At 37.2% G+C, this 23,917-nt stretch overlaps 1 protein-coding gene across 8 annotated transcripts in view; it reads right to left on the bottom strand.

The window, feature by feature from the left end:
- The window catches only part of fgf13a (fibroblast growth factor 13a), a 131,817-nt gene that overhangs the window by 52,198 nt on the left and 55,702 nt on the right, over nt 1-23,917 (bottom strand). For 4 of the 8 annotated variants that reach the window (XM_084132257.1, XM_084132253.1, XM_084132255.1 and 1 more), the window contains one exon: nt 17,296-17,463. The exons of the other annotated variants lie outside the window; for them this stretch is intronic. In XM_084132257.1, the coding sequence (XP_083988383.1) occupies nt 17,296-17,463 (168 nt within the window). The remainder of the gene's footprint in view (nt 1-17,295; nt 17,464-23,917) is intronic. 8 annotated transcript variants of the gene reach the window in all.

Genomic DNA, 23,917 nt, shown 5'->3' with positions numbered 1-23,917 from the left:
CGCTCATGCAGCGTGAGCTGTCTGAATAGGAGGTCGAAGAGTAAACAGCAATTGAAATTCCTTTGATTCTGCCACTCTTCGCTCCCGTCTGCTGCCTCACGAAAACGCAGTAGTCCTTTAGCTGCAGGCGCTCTCATTTCTGAAAGCAAGAGAAATAATAATAATTCTGACATTAACGAAGCAGGAAATGTGAGGGCTAAGAACAAAGCTCTGAGCCAAAACTCTTCTTTCACAGAGCCCAATTGTCTCGGTTGAGACATTGAGTTTTCCCCACACCCTCTTCGGAAGCCATGTTTATAACCGAGTCCGAGACTGCAAGAGGTTGAGTATTAAATAATAGATAATGTACATTCATCCGGTCATTATCACAAAATAAAACAAGATAGGGAGATCAGGTCATGTGTCACCTTGAATGAGTTTACTATACAACAAGCCACCCACTCAACCAACCATACAAAACAACCACATAAATAAATATTGTATTCATTATGTGTGAAGACAGACACTGTTGGGGTTAAAAGAGGCTAAATCTACACTGAAATCAGTTGCCTGGGACAGAAGTCAATTATACAGCTAAACAGTCAATATACCCAAATATTTGTTGGCAAGACATCACAATCGAACAATCGCAAACAAGCATTCCAGGAAGCCGTGTCATAAGTCTCAATATGAATGTGAGATTACGCTGAGCTCCCTGGAATGACCGAGTGATAAGTTTAAGTGATTATGGCCTCTCACCAAGCATTACGCTACCATAATTTACTTCCGTAACCAGGGTGGATTGGGCATCTTTTGGATTGGAAGCAGCCATTTGATCCCATTTAAAAAACATCTGCCATAACAAGCACACACTGCAGAAAGAGTTGGATTCACGCTGCTATAAAATCACTGAGGATTAAGTGCAGATCCCCACACAAAGCTACAGAGTTATCCAGCAGTCCCTGCTAATCAGCTGATAAAGTGTGCGACCACTGCTGGAGGGATAACAATAATCAGGCCTTTATCAGTGTTAGCGCTGAGATTAGCGCTAGCTGGCATCATCAGCGCTGCTTTTTGTATGCTGGGTCCTGCGACGACGATGACGCTTGATTGCTGCACATTACATCATCCAGAATATGCGTCTGAATGGTGCAACAGCCAATCAGACGGCTTCGTGTCTGACGGACTGGGTAGGAGGAAAAAGAAAGAGCACACTCATTGCTCACATGGCCCACATTCTAACACATCTGTCAGACAGAGACTTCATACTGCAGTGAGCTAAGATACTGCCAATCAAAACTAAAGGGATAGCTCACCCAAACATTACAACTTTTATTATCCTTTATTCACTCTCACTCTCCCAAAACCATGACCTTTTGTCTTCTGTGAAACATAACTCTGAAGTTGGTTAAATTGGGAAGGAGGATTTAAAGCATAAAAACATGCAAAAGCATCATAAAGTTGTCATTTTCATGATACTTCCTTTTGAGGCTTGAGAGCACTCATTCACTAAATAATGACAGAATTTGCAATTTTGGGTTAACTATCCCTTCACATGTCTGCCACACTTGCACACTTCCATGAATATTTCTAGCTCTATAACTATATAACTGCATTTCTTTGACTAAGGGATATATGAGATGTTTCTTTATTCTGCAAGTGTTTTTATAAAATGGCTATGATAAACTGGAAAATTGTAATAAAGTTGCTAGTGTCATGAAAAATATTTGACAGCTGGTATGGCCTTATTTTCTAAGGCACATTAGAAAAAAAAGTTACTTAAATGTCCTAATCGAACTAAGGCCTAATCCTGGCTTAATCTAAGTCCTGTCTGTGAAACCAGGCCTTAATATTCAACAATATTATTGATCTGACTGCACTGACACTATTTGATGTGAACTGAACCGCGATGGGCAATGACATCACTGTTATAACTGATGATCATTACAACAGAACTGAACTGTACTTTTACAGTGTGAAACACTGAATTAAATATAGCTGAACAATGACATTTTTTTCTTTTTAGAGCTGCTTTACAGCCAAAGTGAACTATGCTTGCATAATTGAATCATAAGTTGATCACTGTAAAGCAGCTTTAAAACCATCTGTGATGTATAAAGCACTATAAAAAATAATGGTGACTTGACTATGACAACATCACCACAGGAAGATGAGCCTTTCTAAGAAAATAGTGTAACATTGTTAAAATGCATACTTGACATTTCTGTTTCACATCTTGTAGCTCTAGAATTACAAGACATGCACATATACTGTAAACAATTATTATGTTACAGCAGATATTAATGACATAAAATCCTGAAATAAGAGAACAATCGGACATGAGATTTTAGACTTAGGTCAGATGACCAGATATTGGATAAGTATCAAACAACATATGCAAATGGCCCAAATCGGATGCGTAAAAATGCCATTTGCTCAGTTTTTGCTGTTTACATGCATGCAACAAGATCCGATCAGATATCGCTGCGGCAGTATGAATAGAGCATGTGAGTGTGTATACATATTTAAGTTTTGCCGACTCAGCCTCGTGGCCGTGTTGCAGCGTTGTCATCGCTCACAGGTCTCCTATTAGGCATGTGGCTACTCTCTCTAATGCTCTGGTTCGGCTTTACTACTCTACTTCCTCAATCTTTTACCCACAAATCTGATTTGGTTCTGTGATAACTTCTTTCCAGGCTCCCGTGTCCTGCATTCTGATTCGGGTGACTGCAAGTGCAACTAACACATTGTTTATAAATCAAGATTGAAACACTGTGCCACCCCAGACTGTTTAACCAAACTGTTTTATCTTCTCCATATGTGTATCTATGTTTAGCAACCATGGTTTATAGACATATACAGTTACTGTTAAAAATTCAGTTTTATAGGTTCTACTTGCACATCTCATTGAAAATGACACGAGAACTTGAGCATGCAGGTAACTTTCTGAGCAGCTCTATGTGTTTTACTTTGCTGTCCCCATTCACCATAAAAATAGAACAAGTCAATACATTCTCACTCCCAAATTGTCACATATTGGCGCTTGGTCAGGACCCCTCGGCATCACATTTTAATGCACAGGGTACCATTTTGACATGTAGGGAACATTGCTTTCAATGAGAAACCTTTGGCATCATACACAGACGGGATGGCCTTGGGAATTGTATCGTCATGATGAAATTATATATTGGGCTACATTTTTGCCATTATGACATATATGTTTGGGTGTGATTTTCAATTTAATCAGCCAGCATAATTTGATTTACATTTATTTAAAAAATAATTAATTTACACAATTTAGACATGTTTGAGCACGTAACCCTACCCCTAAAATTATCCATTTGTGTATTATGTAACATAAAACACAGGATATAACAGGCAGATACGACTAGTCACAATTTATATAAAAAGTACAAATATTCCAAGAGTTCTGAGGCCAAACAATTGATTTGTGTGAGAAACAAACCCAACAACAATCACAGTCTCCATTCACTGTCAAGCTCAGATACTGTGCACCCAATTCAAACATTGCCGCCAGAAGAAGCGTAATGACAGCTTTGAGCTTTGTGAAATGGCATTGTGTGTCTCATGACCGATTGCGTCATGCTAATGTTTGAGTGTATCTTTTGAATGAGATATGGCTGCGTGCGTTCATAGAGCAGGATCATTTTCAACAATGAAAAACTTAAGTTACACTCTGTTCTTCAAATAAAGATTTTGTATTGCTTCAGAAGACTTGGAATGCAACACGAGTTGTTTGTAATACTTTCATACTGTTTTTTTTTTTTTTTTGGCAATAAATACTTGTGACTAAATTTTTTTGGCTGTTACGTGTTTTATATTGTTGAGAAGTGTGTAGGTTTAGGGTAGGGGTGGGTTTAGGTGCTCCAAAATAACTGTGAAAATGAGGAAGGAATGATAATAGCACTGTAAAAGCACTTTTACATTGTTATGTTTTATAGTTATGCATATGTCTACCAGCTGTGAATAACAACTCTACAAAAAATACAGGAAGAATCCAAATAGTAATAATAAAACCTTATATACACAGTATAAGAATAAATTAACTAGCTTAATACGAGACAGCAAAGCGAGTTACTTCACTGATCGTCTCAAAACTGCCTCGGGGGATCAGAAGAAATCTTGGAAGGTGTTGAATGAGATACTTGGCTGCAGTAATAAATCCTCAGTCATCCCTGACACTGTTGTGCCAACCCAATCAAATAATTCTACAATACGAGATTCACTACCAGATTTGTTTAATAGATATTTTGCCTCTGTTGGAAAGAAACTGTCTCAACAATTTGGTCCACCAGGGGGTGCCAATTATAAAACATTCTTGAGGAATAATTATCCTAGTTCTCGCTACTTTAGACCTACCTGTAAAATGGAAGTTACTAACATTATTAATACAATTAAATGCTCTTACACAGCTGGTGTTGATGGTATCTGTAGTATGATCCTCAAAGCAATTAGTGAATGAAATAGCTGAGCCATTCGCCTATATAATTAATTTATCATTACAACATGGCATAGTTCCTAAACAAACTAAGGTAGCAAAGATAATACCAGTATACAAATCTGGGGACAAAAGTGATTTTCAAAACTATAGACCCATATCAATTCTACCAACGTTGTCTAAAGTATTAGAAAGGGTGGTTTATTAACGACTTGTAGATTACTTAAATAAAAATAACATACTAGAATCTTCACAATATGGCTTTAGGAAGAATAGCAGCACAAGTATGGCTATTTTAGATCTTGTAGAGAAAATAAATGACGCTTTTGAAAGAAAAGAAGCCGGTGTTGGGGTCTTTCTCGACCTTTCAAAAGCATTTGACACGATTGATTTTCAAATTTTACTTGGAAAATTGTCGCACTACGGGGTCAGGGGTGTGGCTCTCCAGTGGTTCAGTGACTATGTTTATGGAAGACGGCAATATGTGACCTTAAATGGTATTGATTCCGGATTGGAAAATATAGTATTTGGGGTTCCCCAGGGATCTATTCTGGGGCCTCTTTTGTTCATTGTTTATATTAACGATTTTGTACATTGTTCCTGTGATGTTCATAAAATACTCTTTGCTGATGACACAAATCTGTTTGTATCCCACAAATACTTGAATCATCTTGAAAAACTCTTAAATGACAGACTAACAGAAATAGATACCTGGTTTAAATGTAACAAACTTTCGCTAAACATTAGTAAAACCTTTTATATTGTTTTTCGATCAAGTAGTCATAAGTACAGTGATTGTGACATTAATTTAAACATAGATGGTAGAGCTATTCAAAGAGTGGACGCAATAAAATTTCTTGGAATACATATAGATCAATTCATAAACTTTAAGGAACATATTAATGAGCTGGTTAAAAAAACTATCTAAAATTGTGGGTTTGTTCTTTAAAGTGAGACATGTGCTCCCATTAGACGTGCTCTTCTCCCTGTATAGGACTCTGTTTGAGCCTCATTTGATTTATTGTAATATTATTTGGAATAATACGTACCCTACTTATACTGAGAAACTCTTGATATTACAAAAGAAAGCCATAAGAGCTATTTCAAAGGTCCACACATAACTCTCATACAAATGTTCTCTTCCATAAACATGGCCTACTAAAGCTTCCTGAATGTAACTTTTATCATAATGCATGTGCAATGTACAATGTTGTCAACAGGTTAAACATTAGATTGTGTGAGCTCATTCCATTATATACATCTTCTCACACACACCACACTAGACATAAGCTGCTCCTAAAAGGTAAATGTAGGAACTTAACAAGTGCTAGGTTTAGTGTATGTTACAGTGGTCCACAATTATGGAATAAGCTGGATACTAGGCCTGTCGCGATAATTAAATAACCGTCTGATCGCGATTATTTGATCTAACCGCGATTGTCTCAGACAACCGCGATTATTGCGCTCTTTTATAGGCCTACGGCACAAGGGGGAAGTCATGGACCAAAATAAATAGACAAGCACTAATTACGTTTTCCAGCAATATATTCAAAGTCATCTGAAGTCATTCCATAGCTTAATGTGAGGGACAGTAGTATATTTACATTGTTAAATTAAAGTTCACAAACTCGTCTCCAGCTGTCAATCATTCCGTTCAGCATTCAAACTGCGCGCGTCGTCCGGTTACGACAGGATACACGGTAAAACTTTCTCCAATGTGACATTGACGTTATAATGCTTGATCTGTAGATAAAGGGCTGTGGATTTACATAAAATGACTTTATTTTGCTGGAGTTTTTTGCTGTTTCTAAATGACTCGCTCGCTACCGTGTGCCTACACAGCACAAGGACTATGAATTGGCATCAGACGCACAATAACTGGAGTTTAAAACTGTGAAGAAACAAATGATCAATAAACTGTTGGACTGATATACACTAGGATTTGTGCCCTCGACATTTCTTCGCTTTGTGCCGTGAACTTTTAAATGCGCACTTGTGCAGCGCTGCGCACTGTGACTCCGTGTTGCATATTAAGCACATCATTCTGCACCCGCGATGCGCATACGCGCTTTGTTCCGCTCTGTTTTGAAGCGTATCACATTATCATGGTTTGTGCACATTTGTTTTTATTAACATGTTTAGATTTTATTAAATTACTGTGCAGATGTTTTCAAAAATTTCTTTTTGCTGCTGATTTATACACTCACTAAGTTTAATAAACAAATTGTCATAGCTATTGAATATATTTATTTAATATTTAAAGGTGTTAACTGTAATCTTACACTGCAAAATGATAACTTACAAAGGATTAAATTCATCACAATTATTTAATGAATGAAGCACAAAGCCCTAAAACAGACAATTAATCGGCATAATCGCCAAAGCCCTAACACAGACAATTAATCGTCAAAGCCCTAAAACTGACAATTAATCGGCATAACCGCAATTATTTTTTAGACAATTAATCGTCAGCCAAATTTCATAATCGTGACAGGCCTACTGGATACTAATTTAAAACAATCTGCTTCATTATCTATATTTAAAAAGAAACTGAAGCAACAACTACTGGAGAGATATAAACCCGAGGGATTTGCGGCTGAGAGTTAAACCCCTTTTTCTTGGTACATGGATCATTTCAAATTGAGGTACAAAGGTATCGTGACTGTCAATTTTTGTCTGCTTAAGGTAACTGTATTCTAAATACCCACAATTTAAAGAATGGTTGTCCTGGCATCTAAGTTGGACCGCTCACATAATCCTTACCAGGTGGGTGGGGTGGTGCTGGTGGTGGGATGGACCCCTATTTATAAGCTATTGCTTCTTGGGAGTCCATTTTTTCACAATAGAACACTATTGTTTTTTCCTGATCAGTTGTTGGGTAGGTTACTTTGAACCGTGGTGTGTACTACAAAGTAGTCCTTGGCTGCTGAAAAAGTAATATATTTTGTAACTTGTCACTTTTGTAATATGCTACTCCCAACATGTAGCAACATATGCAATGTGTGAAATTGTGAAAAAAAAAAAAAAAACTCAGAAGGCAATGACTAACACAACCACTCATTTTAGTGCTTCTGTATTGTCATATGTATATGTACCCTCTCCCAAATGCCCCCTTAAGTAATTCATCCTTAATTCATCACATATCTGAACAATATGTCTGTCAAAACCCAACAAAAAAGACCCAGAACAATAAATATTTAAGGTAGCACATAACATCGACTGCACTTCAAAGTAAACAAGTCACGATGCCCAACGGAGACAACATGGTTCTGGATAGTAAGTCAGCATCCTCCTAACACACATGTACTAGACATGCTTTGCAATGGTCTCTTTTCATCCTGTTTTCCCTGCATCTACCCTGAATGTGTGTCCCAGAACAGTGTTTTAGCCCCTCTTCCCTGTCACATTAGGATTAGCTATAAATAGCTTCTCGCCTGGAGTGGTTGAATAAACCGAATCTCATCCTCGCTGTAAAGACATCACTGGCACATTGAGCCTATTGCTTAAACCTACAGCAGTGCATACACAACCGCACAGAGAGTGATTGGCGCTATGTTCAGGTGCAGACTGCTGATTGTCAAAAACAGAAGAACACAAAAACAATTTATTCCATGTTTCTAGGATCCTTATTCAAAAACAGAATTAGCTTCAGTGTTTAACCCACATACTGTAGATCTGGCTGTTTATCATTAGATATATCAGACTTCCCAAATTCAGTTTTGCCATCTCAGGAAAATGTATTTTAAACTGTAATATAATTTTACAATATTACTGTTTTACTGTATTTTTGTTCAAATAAATTCAGCCGTGGGGAGCAAAAGAGACTAACTAAATCTTACCAACCCAAAACATTATATTGGTATCATAACCATTAGCGGTACATTTTAATAATGTTGGACAATATTTAATTGTTCATGGTCATTTCCCGTATTTTTACATTTAGATTACATTTGCCTTCATCTAATGCTCACTTAAAATTTATCTTTAAAAACACTAATAATTTAAGAACACTGTTAAATGTAACCTTTAGCAAATCTCAAAATTAATATGCATTTTTTCATACTGTTCATTATCATGTTGTGATGCCTAAATTCACATATAGCATTTAAGTCGACTGATTTTTGTTTGTAGTCTTATTTTTTAAATTAATGTTCCATAAGTCATGTAATAGTTATCACCATGTGAAAATAATTATTGGCTTATCTGTATCATCCAAAAATGTTATATCGGAGACTACATTTGATCATTCTTTAGTGGTGTGGTATGAAGAGGTTGAGTCTCCACAAGGAGTGAGCTTAGAGAATTCCCCACTGTGCCTTTGAGCAAGGCACTTACCCCAAGGTTACTCCAGTGGGATTATCCCTCAAGTAAGTCCATGTGACTGATCTACAGTATCACATTGCAGAAAAAAAAGACTGTTTCAGGTATAGGCCGATAAAGATTCCTATAAATGACAGAACATCTACATATATGTTGGTTTGCTGATGGGTGAGAGAGTTGTGCTGGCAGACATTAATCCTGCCTTTTCCGTCTAGCCCAACACTCTCAGATCCTTCACCAGGCCTGGCATCAAAGACAATGCTCCAAATTGGGTGTCTCTGTAAATCAGTGCCGACAAGGCCTTAGCCTGCCAGAAGCTCTTGGGGAGAAGACGCTCCGAAGTCTTATGTAATTGTGCTATTCCATTGTGTCCCATTGGCCCATGGGACAGGACCATATCACAGAATGAGGGCTTGGGGTTCAACTATCACCACTCTTGACATTTGTACTATTGCAATAGAGAACAAAACTCTCAAACCGTATCCAAAGTAAACATTTCAGCAAAAATAGGGGCATCACCAGTCTGTGAAGTGGCACGGCTTAGGCAAGAGCACAAATGACTTTAAATGGAGATGTAGTGTTCACATATTGATTTCCACTCTGGCTGGATGGAATATTTCCATTACTGGATAAAGCACTGCTATAACATCCCCTAGCTTTAGTTTTTTGTGGATCTGTTCAGCGAGGGAGCGGAGGAGAGAAGTTACCCACTGTACACCTCTCAGTTCAACTCTCCAGGAGGGCGAGGGATTGAAGAGGTGTGAAACAGGTTGATGAAAGAGGAGAATAGGTGAGAGCGTGTGGGGAGATGACTCATGACTACCCGTCTAAACAGGCATCTGGAACACACTAGTGTGGGCGAGAGGAAAAGACCAAGCGTGTGCGTTTTGTGTGAGGAAAAGAGGGGGAGTTAGGCAGGAGTGAAAGCTTGCAGTGAGCCAATCCCCTCCAGCTCTCTTCCTCCCATTCACATATTTTGCTGTTCTTTATCAAACACTCACATTACAGTTTTACCTCAAGGCATGGGAGCCTAATCTGGGTTCAGTGAGACATTAAATGGGTTACAATATTTAGTTGACTATTCATTCAGCAATCTGTTTAGTAATGTCGACTAGGTTATCTAATTTTTTTTCTTATGTTTTTAGATGTAATATTTTTGCAGAATGAAGGAATCTAAAATGAAGGAATCTATTATCAATTTATTACTTAAATAAAAATAATTATTCCTGTAAAGCATGGCACTGGCAATGCCACATTCATGGCTTCAATTCCCATTCCATATGAACTGATAAAACTGATACTGTACCTTCAGTTCAATGCAAATTGCTTTAAAAAATATATATATATATCTAATTGACAATTAAATTGAATTGTTTATATAATTATTGGTTAATGTCACAATATTTAAACAATTTTTATAAACTGCTTTCAGTCAAAAGTTATTTGATTGTGCCCACATTTGAATTGTCCAATTTTATAAAGCACAATGGAAAATGCTTTATACAAATGCAAATTAAATGTTTATCAATTTATTATTGTTACATTTAACTAGAAACCATTTATTTGTCAATTTGAAAAAAGTATTTTTTTTTATTATTATTTCTGTATAAGTTTAAGTTGTTGATTCCATCATTTTGTTGCACTGCTAGTTCTCCATAAATTAAATCACAGCTGATAAAAATATCACAAAAAAAGAAGATGATAAATCTCCACATGCGTTTATAAGCAAGAGTGTGGAGTTAAAAATAGTCCATCACATCTCAAGACCACAGCATTCAGTTCTCTTATGTTCACAAACAAGTCTTATGTAAAAACTCCTTAAGAAACACACCGGATCCCAAAGAAAACATGTATTCTCAACTATATGTATGTGCTGTAAGCTGTCATTGTGTGATTCGTATATACCAGCATAGCGCAAATAGCTTACAATTTTAAATGCTGTTTAAACTTTAGCTAATGTACATACAAATACAGACTGAGTCATTGGCAGTGACTGAACCTGTTGCTCTACTTAGAGTTTTAAGTAAAAATCTGCCACGTTGTGTTACAAGATTAGACTGAATAAACTAAAGTGACAGCAGGTGAGAATTGGGTTGGCAGGTTTACACTTGCCTTCAGTCAAGGAGAGCAACAGGAGGTCTGTGAGGCTGTGTGGAGAAGTGTAAAAGAGAAGAGCTGCAGATGTGTTAAAGCAGTCACACTGAAATCAGTATAGGGGAAGCTGGTGGTTTAATCGTTCAGGAACGCTTTAAAGAGAGGTGTGATTCAGGACTAGGACAGGATCTTGATTATTACTATGCATATATAAAAGAAAAAGAAATAAGATAAACTAAAAATCTTTGACATTTGACAGACTGTTTGATATTAAGGGCCAGATTTACTAACAGTTCACTCTCGTGTAATGTATGTTTCATTCATACTCGAAGCCGGAGGGCGCTCTCTCACAGACAGTACAAAACGGATTCGTAGAAGTAATAACCATGATGCATTTTATTTTTCAGGATTCTTTGATGAATAGAAAGTTCAATGAACAGAATTACATTTATTTATTGCATTTATTAAAGCATTTATTAAATTGAATTTTTTTATAACATTATAAATGTCTTCACTGTCACTTTTGATCAATTTAATGTATCCTTGATGAAAAAAGTGTTAATTTCTCTCTCTTTTCAATCTTACCACAAATGTTTGAATGGTATCATGGTTTCCACAAATTAAATTTGAAGCAGCACAACATTTATAATAATCAAAAATGTTTCTAGAACAGCAAATCAGCATATTAGAATGATTTCTGAAGAGTCATGTGACACTGAAAACTGGAGTAAGGATGCTGAAAATTCAGCTTTGATCACAGGAAAAAATTACATTTTACAATATATTCACACAGAAAACAGCTACAGTGCATATATACACAATATAACTGATTTTACTACATTTTTGATTAAAGGGGTGATATAATGTCCTTTTCACAATATGTAAATTAAGTAATTGATGTCCCCAGAGTGTGTATGTGAAGTTTTAGCTCAAAATACCCCACAGATATTTTTATATAGCATGTTAAAATTGTCACTTTTTGAGGGTGAGCACTTTTTGTGTCTGGCCCTTTAAATGCAAATGAACTGCTGCTCCCCGCACAGAGGGCAGAGCTTCAACAGCTTGTGTAGCCTACTTTTACCTCACACACACATGCACTGAAAATGTCAAAAACTTTTAGCCTTTTTATGTTCAAACCGGAGTCCGAAAGATGGAGAGACTCATGTAGAATGCAACAGGACATTTCTGAATGGTTAGTTGATGAATTTATATTGCTGATGTGGAGTTAACTATCTTCTAGTCATTGATAAGCATATTCTGTCATGACAATCTATAAATCGTGTTCCCGGGGGAGGGGTTTATGTAAATTTTAATGTATATTTTCTGCCTTATTCTGTGATCATTTTTTTTTACATTGTATAAAATCCACGAGGACTTAATACATTAGTGTTTGTAGTACATAAACCATAAAATATAGGGGAAAAAATATATACATTTTCAGTCCAATGTTATATATCAAAGAGAGATAAACTTCAATTCTTCTTTTAAATTACTTACTAAGGTAATACTGGATTTAGAGGGTGACAAAGCAGCAGACCCAAAAGGGCAACTATGGCAAATATACCAGGGCACTACATATAAGGCACTTAAAGACCCGTAAAAGCATGTGGAGGTCCTCTTTACCTGCACACTAGACAATGCAATGTTTTGGTTTCAATATTTTCTTGGCCATTGGTCCTAGCAGCAAGAAAAACAAGCTTTATACAAATTCTGAATGGATATTAGAAAGCATAGAAAGCGCACAACGAGCGCTCCCTTTATAATTACTAAAATGCTGTTACTCATCTTCATCGAGATCTCTAGCACTCCCGTAGAACCAGGACTATAAATAATGATAAATTAGTAACTTAAGCCTAAATGTTTCCAATTTATGCAAGGAATACAAAAGCCCCGACATGGAGTGGATATAGTAGAAAGATATATATAGAGAGAAAATTACCCCTCAAACAAAGTCAGTAAGAAGCTTTCTCTTCCCGACTGCGAGTGGAGGTTTATTATTCTCCATTTTCTAAAGCTAAAATTATCTTCACCGGAGCAGTGCCAATCAAGCAGTCCTGTCAACGATGTCATGCGCGCAGCACTCTTTAGATGTGGGGCGGGGCGTTTACATTTTAAAGAGACATGGCAACTAGCCTATAAACAAACAATATAAATTATTGTAAATTAATTCACGAAATTTACCGTATCCATTGCATGCATTTAATCAGATTTGTCATTATTATTTTTACTAAAATAAAAATATCCTGGATCCCCCCAGCCCCCCCTCAATTCGAGCACTGAATGTGAGCACAAAAGCCCCTGCAATAAATATAAAACACAAAAAAATACAGTGCAGTGCAGAAGGTCCTTCACTCTGCTCCACCCATCTAAATCCCCCCTGCTCACATCCATTATTATAACCATGACTTATTCATGCTTTCTCTGTTTGTGCAAACATTTGCATAAATAGCTCCAGCCTGATCCCGTGAGCGTGATGCAACTAAATGAGGAAACAAACAAACAAAGAGTCCATCTAGACTTTGTGCTGTTAGCGATAACAGTGTTGAATAACGCAGTTTGAAAGGAGCAGCTGACATGAGAAGCGGGGGTCAGCCGAAATGTAATTTCAGAGCTCATCAGTCCTACTCATGCCGTTTACACAGGTGGGGGTGAAGGTGCCAAGCATTTAAATTGCTACACACAGTTTGTGAAATGAACAAGCCAGCCATATTTTCACATTCTACTAAGTAGGATTATGGACGTACAATACAATGTACTGTAGCTGGCATCACAACAAAGGACATCACTTGCTAGACTGGCTAATGGTCTCTTGTAGGGCTGGGTGCTACACATACATGCAGTGTCATGTTAGAAATGTGTCACCCTGTAGAGGTCTTGCAATAGGTTGTTCTGCAGTATAGTTAATGCAAAGCAGATTTTAATGAACAAATCAGAGTTGCATTTTATAATGTTATTTGTGCTTTTTAAAGTCACTCAATGTGTTAAATAATGTGGAGCTATCATTGAATTTTTTTTTTTTATATATAAATCTGGTTTGCACTCAAGTTCAAAATAAAAAGAGAAAATTCAGTAAATCTAGGGAATCTAGAGACAAGGGAAATGTCTTTAATTTCTTTAAAACTTTATTTTGTAAATGATTCATTGGATTATCCAAAAGTTATATTATTATTATTATTAATACAGAATGTGTTAACGTATAAACAATATAATACATAAAAAATAACCACTATATACATCATTCAAAAAAGAAAAAAATGGGATGCAAGTAAGTTTGGGGTCATTAATACTTTGCTTTTATGCACTAAGGACACGTTCAATTGATCAGAAGTGACATTTATAATGTAATAAAAAAAAATGTATTTCAAATAAATGCTGTTCTTTTGAACTTTCTTTAAAGGATCCTGAAAAATGTATCACAGTTTCCACAAAAATATTATACTGTTTTCAACATTGATAATATTAAATTAAATTAGAAAATTGTGTTGTAATAATAGTACTGTATTTTTTATCAAATAAAGGCAGCCTCAGATAGACTTTCAAAAACATTAAAAATCTCTCTGACACCTAACTTTTAAATGATGATGAGTTATTTTACATCATGGTAACAGTAGTTGGGATTTCAATGGGGGAAAAAAATGTGTATACACGCACACAAACATCACTATGTGATATACAGGTTCCGAAGAAGACAAGGACATATTAAACTTACAGGTTATGAAAGTTTGGCCTGTAAATAACAAATGTTAGTGTACACTGAGGTTTGAGTATGTGCTTTCGAGGATAAATACTGAGAACAACTTGTTCTCGGTTATTGATTAATTATGATAGAGAAACAGGCCTTAGGGACACATTTCACAGTAAGAATAAGACAGAAAAAAGAAATGGGGACAAAGAAAGAGGTTAGGATAGAGAACAGACAGAATTCAAGCAGATATTGATTGGGGGATGAATTTGAAGATGCCGAGAGAGCGCAAAGGAGATAATGGATGTTGAGGCAAGCAGTGTAACAGTACAGGAGAGAAAGGAGAAGTCGAAGAGAGAGAGAGAGAGCGACAGAGTCTGGTGTACTTGTGGAGTGACAGAGGTTTTGATTATAGACACCACTGCTGATCTAAATCTCCATCTAATGTGTGTGTGGGGAGGGGGGAGGGGGAGGTTTATCCTGATTCTGATCAGGGAAAGTGGACTGTACCCAGTGCCCCCCATACTCTATAACAGAGTCTCTGTAACACAAACTGATCCCAGAACAGCATGTCTTCCTCCTACACAGTGGCTTAGATGTCCTTCCTCTTTTAAAGGGATAGTTCACCCAAAATGAAAAATATTTGATCATTTACTCACTTATGTTATTCTAAACTTTCTTTGTTACATGGAACACAAAAGGAAAGGTTTAGCAGGAATGTCATGCTGCTCTTTTCCATACAGTGAAACACAGTGTAAAGGTGCTTTGAAAAAGTATCCTACAAGTAGTTTATATTACATGTGCACAATATTACACATCATCTGAAGCCCCATGATAGCTTTCTGTATGAAACGGACCAGATTTTAAGTTATGATGAGAGATTTAAACGATGGTAGAAGAATTTGCTAAGTGTCTCATATAAGTCATATGGACAACTTTTAGTACTCCTATGGTGCTTTTGGTGTCATTTTAGATGGCTGACAATCTCTGTCCACCTTCACGTTCATTGTATGGAAAAAAGCAGTGTGAACTTTCTGCCAAACATCTCCTTTTGCGACCCACTGAGGAACGTCATAATTTTCATTTCAAGGTGAACTATCCCTTAACCTTCCATGGTGCTTATGAACACATTTCATAAGATACTCATGACTTTCTTTGCAAATTCAGTCACGTCCAAGCAGAGCTTCAATCAGACTGAATAATATATCTGCAGTACTCCAGTCTGTCTCTTTATAAGCCTTCCCCTCCTTCACTTTTTTCACTCGTATCCTTTTGTTTGCAGCATGATCCAGACAGATAAAAATTTACCACAAACAGACACAAAAAATATTCCCCATGCTCAACTCACTCTTGCTCCTCAGAGACTCTCTACAACTCTATACCACACAGAAATAAGGTAGTAATGACTGTGAATATAAACCATTACTGAATAATTGATTAGGCACATGTTTGTCAGCAGCAATGGCACTGTATCTATGACAAATAACTTATCCATCAATCTAGAGCTGCGTTTTAGTGATGCGTGAACAATTCATATGTCATTCAGCACAGCGGTGGAGATGAGCGCATTTGTGTGTTAAATTTTATTTATTTAGGCTTGAGGTGACTGCTGATGGCTTACCCAGTGATCTGAGAGTCTGAAAAGAAAAACACTTTTACAATCACATGTACAACATGTTTGGACAATCTTATCACTCTACAAGATTTCCAAAACACTCCCAACATAAAGACAATACAGCATTCAGACACATGCAGGACCTTATAACAACCCAGCACATCGGACCCGTGTACCCATGACCATTAGCAGACATCAGCAACCCTCATGCATCTGAAAACACCTGACAGAAAGAGCGAGATACATAGGAAAGAGAGATAAAGAGAGAGAGTCCAGTTCCGTTTGAAAGCAGAAACACTATCATTTGAAAAACAGATGGGCAGCAATTAAACAGATATTCATCTGATGTAGAAAGATGTGTGGGCCTGATGTGGGGGGAGGGGGATGTCTGAAAATGGGTGCAGGGCTAAAGAGAAGAAAAGAAAGAGAGATATAGAGGGAAAAGGGAGAAATGTATTCAAAAAGGGGAGGGGCTTGTGGGAAGGGTGTGGTGTGAATCATCATCATCATCATCATCATTCACTCACTCAGTGCTTTATCGAGTGGATGTTATTTATTTGCAGGGCTCTACACTGCAAGCATGTCATTCAAAAACTAGTGACATTATAGAATGTTAATTGGTCGCACCAGTGTAAGCGTCACTCGGAAATATAATATAATAAATATAAGCTTATAATTTATTTATATTATCTATAATTCTATAGTAAACCTTACAGTACAGTGGCACATAAACATTAGTCAACAAAACGTTGAATGCACCTCAAAATTTGTGCCTGTGCCTCAAAAAAAAAAAAAAAAAGTAGTGTAGAGCCCTGGTTTTAAAATAGAAGTGTGAAGCCTCAGATCAGGTAGAGTGACATCATCAGTGATCTGGTAATCATTGGTGAATACAGATCTGAAGGATCTTGATCACAAGTCTGTATTCAGCACAGAGATACACACATACACACAAACAGAAAAGAAGGAGAGTGTGTCCTTAGGGCATTCAACATCACAGGCTTCAAGCAGTTTCTACAAGACACGCAAGCCAGATGCTTTTAAGAAAAGGCAAAAAACTAAAGTAAGTTCAAATGAAACTTAAACTTATGTAAAAGATACAAAAGCATCAGCAAAGTAAAGAAAAACATGGATGTGTTTCACACAAACCTTCGGGATCTGAGCTGTCTTTGAGGGTGACTTGCTTCAGTGGGCAGCAGAAGATTTCGTGACACTTAGCACGAAAAGGGGAGCCTTTACCCCTTATATCCGCAGAATGGATGGAATCCTGCCGCAACATAATGTACTCCTGGGTACCTGGGGCAGCGTCATCCTGGACTGCGGTCGGGCCATAACAAAATGAACGCAGGGTTAGAAAGGGAGAGAGCGCTCAAAGCAACAGAACAAATTCAACACAATGAGAGAACTACGCAAAGAAAAGAGACAAAGTATAAATGACAACAACAAGGTTATAATAAGCAACAACAGTAACAAGATTAGCAGAACACATATAATAACTTGATATACAGAAGAAAGAGGAGAAGAGAAGGTAAGAAGATAGAAAAGAAAAGATTAATACACAGTAGGACTGGGCGATATACCAAATATTTACGATACATTTCCGAATGATTTCAAACTGAATAAAACGATCAATTCATGTGAGTTTTCCTTTCCTAAAAATGTGTCATTACAATAATTTCACAATCATTCCTTTCTGCACCTTGTGTTGAGAATATTTATTTATTGGTGACTGAGATTTAGTTAGGATGTTCAACTCATTTTAGTAAATCGGTTCAAATGGTCTATTTCAAATAAACCATTCAATGATACATTTGTGTAATCACTCAAACATTATCAATACAGGATCTGAGTGACATTTTTTGTGTATTAAAATGTCTTGGTATAATTTTTTTAATATATTTTTTTTGCTGCAAGACTATGCATTGGTGCATGTTAAAGAAAACTATTTTAAAAAAAGGGAGGAAATCACCCTTTTAAACAAAACAGTTAAAAATATTGAGTAAATGACTTTAGTTACATCACCCAGCCCTAAAACACACTACATCACAATGATTGAAACAATATGACAGCAGTTAGTTAAGCATTGGGATCTGGGATAAGGTGGTAAAGTCAGAGCAGGCAGGGGATTTGGAGCTCTTCTGGCTCTCATCAACTGAAATCCAAAATTTCAGAGGGTGATGACCAGAGTCAATAGTGTGTGTGTAGACAGAGCCCTCATGCAAACTTACACACTTGTGTTGGATCAAGACATATCAAGAGACTATTTCTAAAGTGATTCCTTCAGTACTGAAGAAAGTCAACCCAGTGAAAGCATGCATCGCCTTCCACCACAGGCATCTTCTGCATCACACATGCATAGAGGAAGCACTTCAAACTGTATATGGGACATTGTATACATACAACGTTCACTTATGAACAGCTGTCATTGTTCCGGTACTGATAATGAGCTAATGTAACGTAATGTAACGTAAATTTGTCACAGTGTTTGGTTTGTGTTCCCTGGGTAACCACTAGATGTCCTCCTTCCCCACGGTGTCTGTCACTTTCTGAACTACATTCCCCACGATCCTTGTTTCTTCATTGCACTCAGCTGTCCCTTGTCATCAATCATTGCATTCAGCCAATTCCCCATTAGCATTGTCATTTCCCTGTGTATATAACCCTGTCTGTTTTAGTATGTGTCACTGGAGTCCTTGTAATTATCACGCCACTTCCTAGTTCTGTTCTTGCCCGTTGTCTTGTGCCTGTTTATGTTGGATTGCTACTTTGGTTTTGACCCCTGCCTGGACTGGATTTGAGTAACGGATTTCCCTTAATAAATTTACATACTGCACTTGGATCTACTTTTCCTCTGTTCTTGTGTGGATCGTGACAAAATCGGTAGGCATCTGTAAAGCTTTGACCATGTCCATAAAAGCTGCTAAAAATAAGACCCTTAAGGTTTGTAGGATTTTTTCAGTTAGCCCCTGCTGATATTTGGTAGACTACACCATTCTGGGGGAAAAACATGGTCATTTTAAAAAGTGGTGTGTAATTGTGATATTATTTGACCATGACCTCTGAACCTCTCATAATGTAAGTGCAGGCTAATGCTCACTCACTCTATTAGTTCAGGCACATACTGTGAGAGGTTAATAGAGGGTTTCATTTCCTGGTGCTTGCAGAGTCTACTTTTCCCTGAGATGAAATGTACTAATAAAGTTCAGGCTGCTGGTCAGGCTAGCATCTCTTTTTCCATTGTCATAATTTGAGACCACTTCTACTGCTAATAAAAATCTTCCTCATCCCTTGCTTTTACAAACTTTAATATACCATAAGAATGTGTTGACTTTGCACATGTGTTTCCCACTCTAGTTCAGTCATACTGTGACTGAAATTACTGAAAAGACATTAATAAGCACTATATTACATGAGGACTGACACAAGACAAATATCATTGTGGATTAGTGCAAAACAATTAGTCAGAATAATCAACAATACATTATAAATATTTTAATGAGTCGTTCTCACAGGACTAATATAAAATTATTTACTCAGAAATAATTATAATTAGGGATGTGCCCGAAGCCTAAATCCAAATTCGGAAAGTCACTGAAAATTAATTACGCATTCTATGGAGCCTCTAAAGGGACATGTTTAGGCTTGCTGTGGTATTCGGTTACATTACAGTACATCAGAATTCACTTATCATGTGAAGATAGTAAGGAGAGATGACTGACAGGACGATGCCGGAGGATTTGGTGCGCAACAGATCCTGAGAATCATTGACAAATATTTCATCCTGTAAAATGTGTCAGTACCGCCGCTCCCTATACACAAAGTACACGTGATCGCGAATTTGAAAGTGATATAAAAAATAAAGAAAAAACGAGCATGCATTCAAAAACGATTTCAATACTCTGCATATTAATAGCGGCTCCCTGATGCCTGCAAATTATATACAACATAATTAGCCAACTGTATAATTGCAAGAGAACATGAAGAACTGAAATATATTTTTTCTACCCATCTAATTTTTTTCCATCACCACATCCCTTTAGAGAGGCTCCATAGAATGCATCATTTCCTTTCCACACATATTATTTAGCTTCGGGCATGTCCATAATTATTATTAAATAATTATATATATATATATATAATTGAAAATAAATTATATATTTATAATTGGTGTGAAAAAGTGTTTGCCCCCTTGGTAAATATGATCAAATATGGCTGTAAAAAATAAATCTGCATTTTTAATCCTTTTGATATTTTATTTAAAAAATGTGCAAAAATCGAACCTTTCATTGAAGTAAAATAATTGAAAGTGGGGGGAAAATCACATTATGAAATAAATGTTTTTCTCCAAAACACGTTGGGAAAAATTGTTTGCCCCCTTTTATTAAATATTTTTTGCAACCTCTTTTTTCCAAGATAACAGCTCTGAGTCTTCTCCTATAATGCCTGATGAGTTTGGAGAACACCTGACAAGAGATCAGAGACCATTCCTCCATACAGAATCTCTCCATCCTGTTCTCCGTTATAAGATTTCTAGAACAGGCTGTCAGGTTTAGATTTTTTATCTGTTGGTATTTGATCGAATCTGTGATGCCATGTATCTGAACAAGATGTCCAGGACCTCTGGCAGAAAATTAGGCCCACAGCATTAAAGATACAGCAGAGTATTTCATTTTATATTTGATCATGGGGTACTTTTTTATCCCTGTGTGCACCAAACCCATCTTAAGTGTTTGCTGCCAAAAAAGCTAATGTTTTTGTTTCATCTGACCATAGAACCCATCCCGTTTGAAGTTCCAGTAGTGTCAGTTACTTTTCAAATGCTCTATGGTCAGATGAAACAAAAATATTAGCTTTTTTGGCAGCAAACACTTAAAGGGATACTCCACCGTTTTTTCATATTAAACTATGTTATTCCCTTAACTAAGACGAGTTGATACATACCTCTCTCGTCTCAGTGCGTGCACTTCGACTTGGCGCAGTAATATCTTCACTCGTGAAAAATCCTCTCACCGGCCCCCGCTCCCTCTAGTGAAGATATTACTGCGCCAAGTCGAAGTGCTTACAAGCACTTGCTATGGTATTCCGCCATACAATATAGTTATCCATTTTACACGCTTAGAAAAGCGCAACGTTTTGTTTTGTGTCACCGTCCTAGGTCGAGTTACACTACGCGAGTAACTGTATTTAAATAGGGAAAACGTGGAGGTGTTAGGTAGCTTCTCTGCTTGGCCCATATTGAATGAACTGGGCTAAGCTAGTGCTAACAAAGTTTCGCCGCAAGACAGAGCGATTGAGTGCACGCACTGAGACGAGAGAGGTATGTATCAACTCGTCTTAGTTAAGGGAATAACATAGTTTAATATGAAAAAACGGTGGAGTATCCCTTTAAGATGGGTTTGGTGCACACAGGGATTTTGTCTCCAATGCATTTTGAAAGTCTTAGTCCATCAATGGTTATTAATAGCCATGTTAACTGCAGCCCCATAAACCTCAATTAAAATGAGGGGCATATTTAGGACTGGACCGTGCTTAAAAGAGTTCTTTACGACTTGGAGCTGCACAACATGCCTAACCGTGATGGAGAGTGCACGGATGGGTCACAGGAAGCCTGATGGATATGCAGCCTGCCGTAGCTCCGCCCGCCCTATCAGCTGGGCCTTCAAAATGAGCTGTCAGCCCGTGGCCTGATGGGACATGATCTACAGCTCATGGTTCTGCCACCACTTCAGCACTGCGCTGATAAATGTCCCTGTCCATGGTGCTGAAAGCCAATAGCTGACACTCCAGAGAGGAACTTGATGGGAGAAAGGATTTAATGACACAGAGTGCATAACCTTCCTCTGTTTACATCACCTTGCCCCTCAGCCCCAGAGTTGAAGGTATCATGTGTCACAAGTTGGATGCAAAACGACCCTTAATCAAGGGAGGCAATAAAAGTCAAAAACTAAATGATCGGTGATGGCTTAATCTATAATAGCCAAGAAGTGTACATGGGTTACAGTTACACTGCATGTCAAAGATCAGAACATTTAATTTACAATGGCCTCAATGCACAAAGGCTTCAAGGACAGGACTGACGCAATCAACAGCTCTGAATTATGGCCCTGCTGCAGTTTGCACATTTAGGCCGAGAGCTCGCAGCAGATTGAGGTCATGAAGTTTAAGCAGAAAGACAGATTTAGAGGTGGACTGTCTCAGTTTGTACAATTCAAATGAGGGGAAGTCAGAAGCAATTTCAATCACTCTCATTCTGCATGAAACGTCAGTTAACCGTCTGATGGAAAATAACACAAGAACATCACCATCAGCTGCTCCAGCAGCCCTGGGGGAGCAAGCGCTTAAAATACCAGCACTTTAAATATCATGTGTATCTGAGTCAAGACTTCTTTTTGGTCTCTTGGGATCTTCTTCCACAGCTTTGAGGAAATGGATTTAATTTTTATTGCCGTGTCATTCTGAAGCTCCTGGAGCTGAGGTGAAATTGAGCTTTTCTTTACACCAGTAAACCTCTTTTATTCTGTACTTAAAAACAGAATCCATATTTTCCCACTCTTTCAAATGCCCGAGAGCAGTCAACATGCAACTGTAGAGGGAGAAAAGGGTTATTGTGAAAGTAGGAGTTCTTTCTAATGATTTGATGATCTAAAATGTGTATAACTCAATTTAAATCTGATAATTAAAATGCAAAATAAATGCAACAAAAGAATAACAGTTTGTGTGTCACTAAGAAAGCCAGATGACACTTCTGCAGCTTCACAAAACAAGCTGTAATTTAAAGGGGCCTATTATGCCCTTTTTCAAAGTCTTGATTTTGGTTTTGGGTATGTTCTAGAATAAGTTTTCATGCTGGATTCTTCAAAAAACACATTATATGTTACAGTGCATTATTGCAGCTCCTCTCTTCCAAGTATGTCTCAAACGCCCTGTTTAGTCCCTGGTTCGATGAAGCCCCTCCTTCCAAAATACTAGGGAACACTTCACATAAATCCTGATGTACTTGTTACTTCATAAGAAGGATGGCGTCTACGCTAATATTAGTCTCTCTGCTTATCCCGAGGTTTACCACAGTCCGCCGGATCCAAGCCGTATCCAGATCTGATGAAGGACCTGTGCCTGGACACGACGACAACGCAGTCCTGAAGTGTGCGGCCCCTAAGTTTATAACTAATGATCTTCGCATCGGAAGTGAATCAATCACTCAAGACTAACTTTAGCTGGACAATAACTCTGTCCTAGAGCTGCTGTAAAGCCAAAACAATCTCTGTTACTGTAATTTCCTATTATCACTGTAAAGCTACTTTGAAACAATTAATATTGTTAAAAGCGCTATATTATTATTATTATTAATCACATAACATACATTTTTGTGTTACATATTTTCACATTGACTCTTTAAATGAATGTAGAAACAACATAGCATTTATTTGAAATATTTTATTTTGAATTAGTGGCCGATGGCCAATGTCAAACCGATAAAATATATATACTTTATATTTATTTGAATTGAATTAATATTTAATAAATGAATATAGCGCAGGATAGTTTGAAGTCAAGGGTTTAAAGTTTGTCGATAATGCATCTCCAAGGAAGCTAAATTAATTAATTCACTTGGACCGACTTCAGAATATATGGCAGCTGGATTCGACTAAGTCTGCAAGGTTTGTGTAATTAAGTGTTTATTATTTGTATAAATTATATTAGCGTATTTGATGAATGCTGACGGTAAATGTGACGTAGATGTGACGTGAGCAACCTGTCTGTCTTCTAGTAG

This window comes from Abramis brama (genome assembly GCF_963993115.1).
Source record: "Abramis brama genome assembly, chromosome: 13".
Taxonomy (NCBI): domain Eukaryota; kingdom Metazoa; phylum Chordata; class Actinopteri; order Cypriniformes; family Leuciscidae; genus Abramis; species Abramis brama.
Note: the sequence above shows the minus strand (reverse complement) of the source record. Positions and strands in the feature narration are given on the sequence as shown.